Source organism: Ammodytes marinus (assembly GCF_949987685.1).
Source record: "Ammodytes marinus genome assembly, chromosome: 9".
NCBI classification, from domain to species: Eukaryota; Metazoa; Chordata; class Actinopteri; order Uranoscopiformes; family Ammodytidae; genus Ammodytes; species Ammodytes marinus.
This window is the reverse complement of record NC_137213.1, coordinates 22,510,184-22,516,022: the sequence shown is the minus strand read 5'-3', so window position 1 is coordinate 22,516,022 and position 5,839 is coordinate 22,510,184. Positions and strand designations below refer to the sequence as shown.

The 5,839-nt window shown below is 42.3% G+C and overlaps 1 protein-coding gene across 4 annotated transcripts in view; it reads left to right on the top strand.

Moving 5' to 3' along the window:
• The window catches only part of LOC307256033 (ETS-related transcription factor Elf-1-like), a 9,853-nt gene extending 4,266 nt beyond the window's left edge, over nucleotides 1-5,587 (top strand). For 3 of the 4 annotated variants that reach the window (XM_080034897.1, XM_080034896.1, XM_080034898.1), the window contains exons 4-8: nucleotides 1,028-1,135; nucleotides 1,363-1,518; nucleotides 1,608-1,682; nucleotides 3,119-3,314; nucleotides 3,446-5,587. In XM_080034897.1, the coding sequence (XP_079891023.1) occupies nucleotides 1,028-1,135; nucleotides 1,363-1,518; nucleotides 1,608-1,682; nucleotides 3,119-3,314; nucleotides 3,446-4,055 (1,145 nt within the window). In that variant the 3' untranslated portion in view covers nucleotides 4,056-5,587. Of the gene's footprint in view, nucleotides 9-1,027; nucleotides 1,136-1,362; nucleotides 1,519-1,607; nucleotides 1,683-3,118; nucleotides 3,315-3,445 lie in introns of all 4 variants that reach the window. The other variant, XM_080034899.1, reaches the window with a different exon arrangement.
• The last annotated feature ends 252 nt before the right edge of the window (nucleotides 5,588-5,839 follow it).

Sequence of the window (5,839 nt, the reverse complement as noted above, 5' to 3'; positions counted from 1 at the left end):
AATTAAAAGTAAGTTGTATCACTATAATGGTATTGTTTTTCTGTCATGTATTCTGTTTGGAGCGGTAAATTGAGGCTTGGCATGGCGAGGCTAACGGTACCTGCAGCAAAGTAAAACTCTCGCGGGCAGTTACCGACTATTAACTTCAAAATGAAAGCCTTTGGGGATAACTTACCTGCTGTGTTTCTTTGAACGTGGCGACTTCTTTTGACAGGTCTTTTGCTGGTTTTCTCGGCGACAGAATGTGTTTGAGCCTCCGACAAACAGATGTTAGCTAGCAGATGTTTTGTAGCTCACTGTGCTACACCATCACGAACTGCTCACGTGACATAAATGAATGCGTTTAAAACAATATACTGCTTTCCGTTAATACTTCTCCGCGGGGACAAACCATAGGACATACGTGGCAAAAAGTATGCGGATTGATACTTATAAATTGCACACCCATAGCAGCCCGTATTGTCCGTTTGCAGGTAACAGCACAGTCAGGTGTTATTGTTCCTCATCTAACTACGCACTGTAGCATATGGTTTAGTGGGTGAAGTAAAAAAAAAGTAGGGCCATCTGTATCTCTTACCTGCTCTGACATGTATGATCTCCCTTCCAAGGTACTCCTTCAGGGTACTTGGAAATATTGTGGAGTTATTGCCACAATAAGGAGTATAGGCCAGCTGTCATGGGGGCACATCAGTTAAGATAAAAAAAAAAGTCTGGGAACACCCACATGTCTCTTTAATGTCTGCTATTTCGGTAACAGGTCCTTTGTGACAGCAAATGTGAAAATAAATACCCAACATCAGTTGAATTTTTAATAAGTAGGCCTATCTTTCTATCTACTGTATACATTTAGGTTGTGAAATAAAACTCAAACCATCTGTGGTGGTGGCCCTGTATCACAAGCAGTGAGAGAATGTACTTGCTCAGCCCGCTGTTCTTGGAAGCCAAGCTTTATTATGTGCTTCCACCTTTCCTTCCACCGGCTAAGAATGTGTGTTTATCTGTGTCCTCCCTCCTCTGTGCTCTGCAGTGGAGCCATGCGATAGCGGAGAAGAAGAGACCATGGAGACACTTGTTGCTGCTGACTCGCTTCTCAACCTCGACTGCCCTGACACCCTCTCCCTGGAACAGCATTACTGTAAGCATGCATACTACACACACACACACACACACACACACACACAAGCACAAGCACACACCTTTAGTCTGACACCACCACTCACATGAACAACAAACAGAGCAGAGAAGCCCCCTATGCTTTTTGATGTAGGACATGTCTGACTGTGTGATGTTATTATTAGACATGGTAGCCACAGCGCTGTTCTCTTTCATTCAATCTGTTTATCTCCCCCCCCCCACCTGCAGCCCAGACCTTCTTGCCATCGCTAGGTGATGTCATCACTACTCCTGTTACCCAGGTGACCGTGTCAGCAGAGGGCATTGTGGGAGCTGTGGACCAGCCACAGTGGCACTCGTTGCACACGAGGAAACCTGCGACACAGCTGCAGTCCAAGAAGAGAGGTCGGTCACTTCCTGTGTTATCAGCTTATCTGAAACTAAATTAAGGCTTGTGTGATTATATTAACTGCTTGTATTCTTCTTCTGCTCAGGGAGAAAACCACGACATAGAAGGGCAGAGTCTCCCACACCAGATATCATAGTGAAGAAGGACAAATACAACAAAGGTATGCATGTTACTAAATTAGTTTAACCCCTTTTTCAGTCACCTCGTTTCAGGTCCAACTAGCTCATCTTTAAAGATACTAATAGTTGCCTTTAAAGATGAGCTAGTTGGACCTTTTCGGGTTGAAGATGGCCTCAAAATCAACTCCCAAACCTACTGCCAGTTTCTAGAAGATACTTTCTTCAAGCAGTGGTACAGGAAAAAGTCTGCATCTTTCAAGAAGACCATGATTTTTATGCAGGACAATGCTCCATCACATGCATCGAAGTACTCAATTGCATGGCTAGCCAGTAAAGGCCTTAAGGATGAAAAAAATAATGACATGACCCCCTTCCTCACCTGACTTAAACCCTATTGAGAACCTGTGGGCCCTGCTTAAACGGGATATTTACAGCGAAGGAAATAAGTACACCTCTCGGAACAGTGTCTGGGAGGCTGTGGTTGCTGCTGCACAAAAAGTTGATCGTCAACAGATCAAGAAACTGACAGACTCCATGAATAGAAGGCTTGTGACAGCTATTGAAAAGAAGGGTGGCTATATTGGTCACTGATTTTTATTTTTTTTACATGTCGGAAATTTTTATTTGTAAATTGAGTTGTTTTATTATTCTCACTTTAACAGATGAAAATAAACAAGTGAGATGGAAAATTTTAGTTTTTTTATTTAGTTGCAGAATAATTCTGCATACTGATAGTTGCCTAATAATAGCACAACATATATATATTCTCGTATGAAAGACAAAACCTCACTTTTACTTTCGTAAACATTCAGCTTTAGGTTCTTTAACATTATGGATTGACCGAGAGCACTGTAGTTGTTCAATAATAAAATTAATCCTCAAAAATACAACTTGCCTAAAAATGTTGCACACAGTGTAGTAACATTTCCATAACACTTTATTACACCGTGCAAGTCTGAATGAAATACTGTAAGAGTAACATTAAGGCTGCACAGAGAAATGAAAGGCACGCCTTCTGAACAGAAGCTCTAATCAATCAGACAATCATTATTAAAAACATTTTAAAAAATCAGGTAAATAACACTGGTCGACATTGTTTTTTAATAATATTGAATTTGATTTATTCATAAATGTATTTTTCCTTGAAGGTGTAGGTAAAAAAAAGGTAGAAAAGCTTACAATAATAATTGAAGTAACGGCACTCCTCTTTATACGTTTGTGGATAATTTATGGATATTATCGTCCTGTATTTCTAGGCTTGTATCATGTCCGACTTCATATGTTATGCAAAGTATGAATACCTAAACATTCCCTCTGAGAAGCGGGGGTGAGTGTCTGTTGCAAACCAGCCCATATGTCTTAATGACAGGAAGCCATTACTCAGCCAGATGGATGAAGACAGCAGTGTTATGGTTTTCAGGTTTTTCCGTGTTGTTTCTTTGTCTTTTCCATTAATTGTCCTTTATTTGTGCTTCAGGAGGAAACACACTGTACCTGTGGCAGTTCCTAATGGAGTTGTTGCAGGACCGACAGGTCTGCCCCCGCTACATTAAATGGACCAATGCTCAGGCTGGAATCTTCAAGTTGGTCAACTCAAAAGCAGTGGCCAGACTCTGGGGCAAACACAAGAACAAGCCAGATATGAATTATGAGACAATGGGCAGAGCACTCAGGTAAAAAACCATAAGAGGGCTAAGGCCACTTAAACATTTCATTATAAAGTGGTCATATCTTTACTTTGAGGAAAGTGTTTGTGAAGATGCATGGTTGGTTTTGTTAGTGTAAACCCTTTGTGTTCCTGTAGGTACTACTACCAGAGAGGCATACTGAACAAGGTGGAAGGTCAGCGTCTGGTCTACCAGTTCACCTCTCTGCCCAAAGACATGATTTACATCACCGATGGAGACGGCATCAAAGAGGAAGAAGACGACGAGCACAATTACAATAGTGGCAACGACGAGGTGGGCGTGAGCGAGGATTCTGACGACAGCATGATACCTTCCAGCGACCAATCGGTGGACGAGGAAGAGTCACGCCCCCCACTGAAGAAGATGTTGTCATCCAGCTCTGTGCGAGGCCCTGCTACCCAGAGGACCAGGCCAGGTGCCCGGCCCCTGGCCCAGCGCGACACGGTCCTCAGGCCCACCAACAGCAGCCTGATCCAGGAGCAGCATCTGCCCATCGTGTCTGCAGAGATGCTGCGGACCCTCCAGAACCTGCCCAAGATCCGCTCCCTGCAGCCCTCTGGCCACGCCTCGGTCTTCAAAACGGCTCAGCTGCTGGGGAGTCTGTGTGAGAGACAGGCCGCGGCTGCTGCTGGGGTGGCTGTGGACCTTGAAACGTCACACCCACAACAGAAAAGTTCACAGGTGGAGACTCCACAGCTGGTGCCCCTAACTAGCTCCGACCAATAGAAAAACCAAAACCACACCACTCCAAAAACACAGAAACACACACTCACGTACACTCCACTGACTCAGGACCAGTTACAAAGCAGTACACTCTGCCGTGGCAATGTCTGCACCCCAGGGCCTAGATTTCTTAACGGTAGGAGTATTGATCTGGGATAATTTTTTTGTGTTTTAGATTATATTATGGTTTGGTTACAAAAGTAATTCTAGATCAGCACTTCCTCTCTGACATGTGAGTTGGCAGGAACCAAAATCGTACTGCAATTCAGCAGTTCACTTTCTAAGAAGAATAGCAGATTGTGTCCTTTATCTCAGCCTCTATATCTTTATCTATGTGTAGCCATTAACTACGCTTGACACCAAAGACAGTCATGCACTGGAATCTACTGCCTCTCTGCACCTTCTGCAGACAACAGCCCTCTGCTTGCACTCCACCTCCAGCAAACGGTCTGATCAGGACACTGTGCCCTGCCGCCTTATACTTTTCGCTCTTTCCCACTCGCGTTTCTTATTTTATTACGATCACATGCTGTATCATTCCTCTGCCTTTAAAATGGCTATGCACTAATGTTTACCTCTGCTGTATGTTTCTTCTCCAAGTGCCTAAATGTCTGTCCACCCTGTCCCTGCTGCTTCCTCTGCTCCTGGTAATCGCGAGGTTAATGAGGGAAAACATTCCATATTGTTGTTATAATTATTATTTTACGATTAATTAATTATGTTTGTATTATGAAATGTTAAAAAAAAACAAGGGATCACTGTTTTTGTAGAATAGTACTTAAGCACTGCTGCCCGCTGTTGGTGATGTATCTACACTGTGGACCTGACTTTCGTTGACAATCAAAGTGAATTTGTCTTGTAGCTTTTTATTTAGCTGCACTGCCTTCCTGTAGAGACGTACTTCTACTATTTAGCCTTTCTGCTATGCACACTTTCTGTTTAGTTATTATTACACACACACACACACACACACACACACACACATATATAAATACATATATGTACCTCTCAAGCCTTGATATGTGTTGTGGTGTGGTATGTAATGTATGTCTGTGAACATGCTTGTGACCTTGTGCCTTGATGCCATTTTCTTCCTCAGGTTTATAAAAAAATTAGATGTACTGCATAGATAGACTGTATGCTCTATGCAAGGATAAAAACGGCTGGCCCTTTATCATGAAGTAATGCTAAGTTCAGTGTTTAGCCTCTCAGAGCCAACCCACAAAGTTCAAATTACTCCAAATGGAAGCCTAGCTTATATTGAGGCTGGCGTCTGTGAGGCTAAACCTGGTTCAGTTCTGTGCCTTTGCCCCCCAGGGAACCCTATATGCAATGCAGTTTTCACCTCATGGAATCCCCTCACTTTGCTTTATCCAAAGGTCTCCCAATACTGTAAGCTTTAATGATATGGATTTGTAAGTGTGTATAAGAGGGAGAGGTGGAATTTTTGTCGCCTTATTTTTGTGTGTGTTTGCTTTCATGCAGTCCGGATGTGTTTAAAGTCTATTATATGAAATAAACATATCTTATCGTGATCTGTGTGAAATTCCTACTAATGTATTAATATTTTAATTTACCAGAATAAGTTATGGAAAGGAGATAAGGACATTTCTGCAAGCACTATACGAGAAGGAGGTGTTTTCTGCTGCTTTATATCTTTATTCCACTAACATCAAGAGTAATATTTTTAATTTCCTAATGCACTACATTTATTTGACACTTGTAGTTACAAGTTTATTTTCAGATTCAGAATTATATTACAAAGAATCAACACAAAAAGGAAGGTG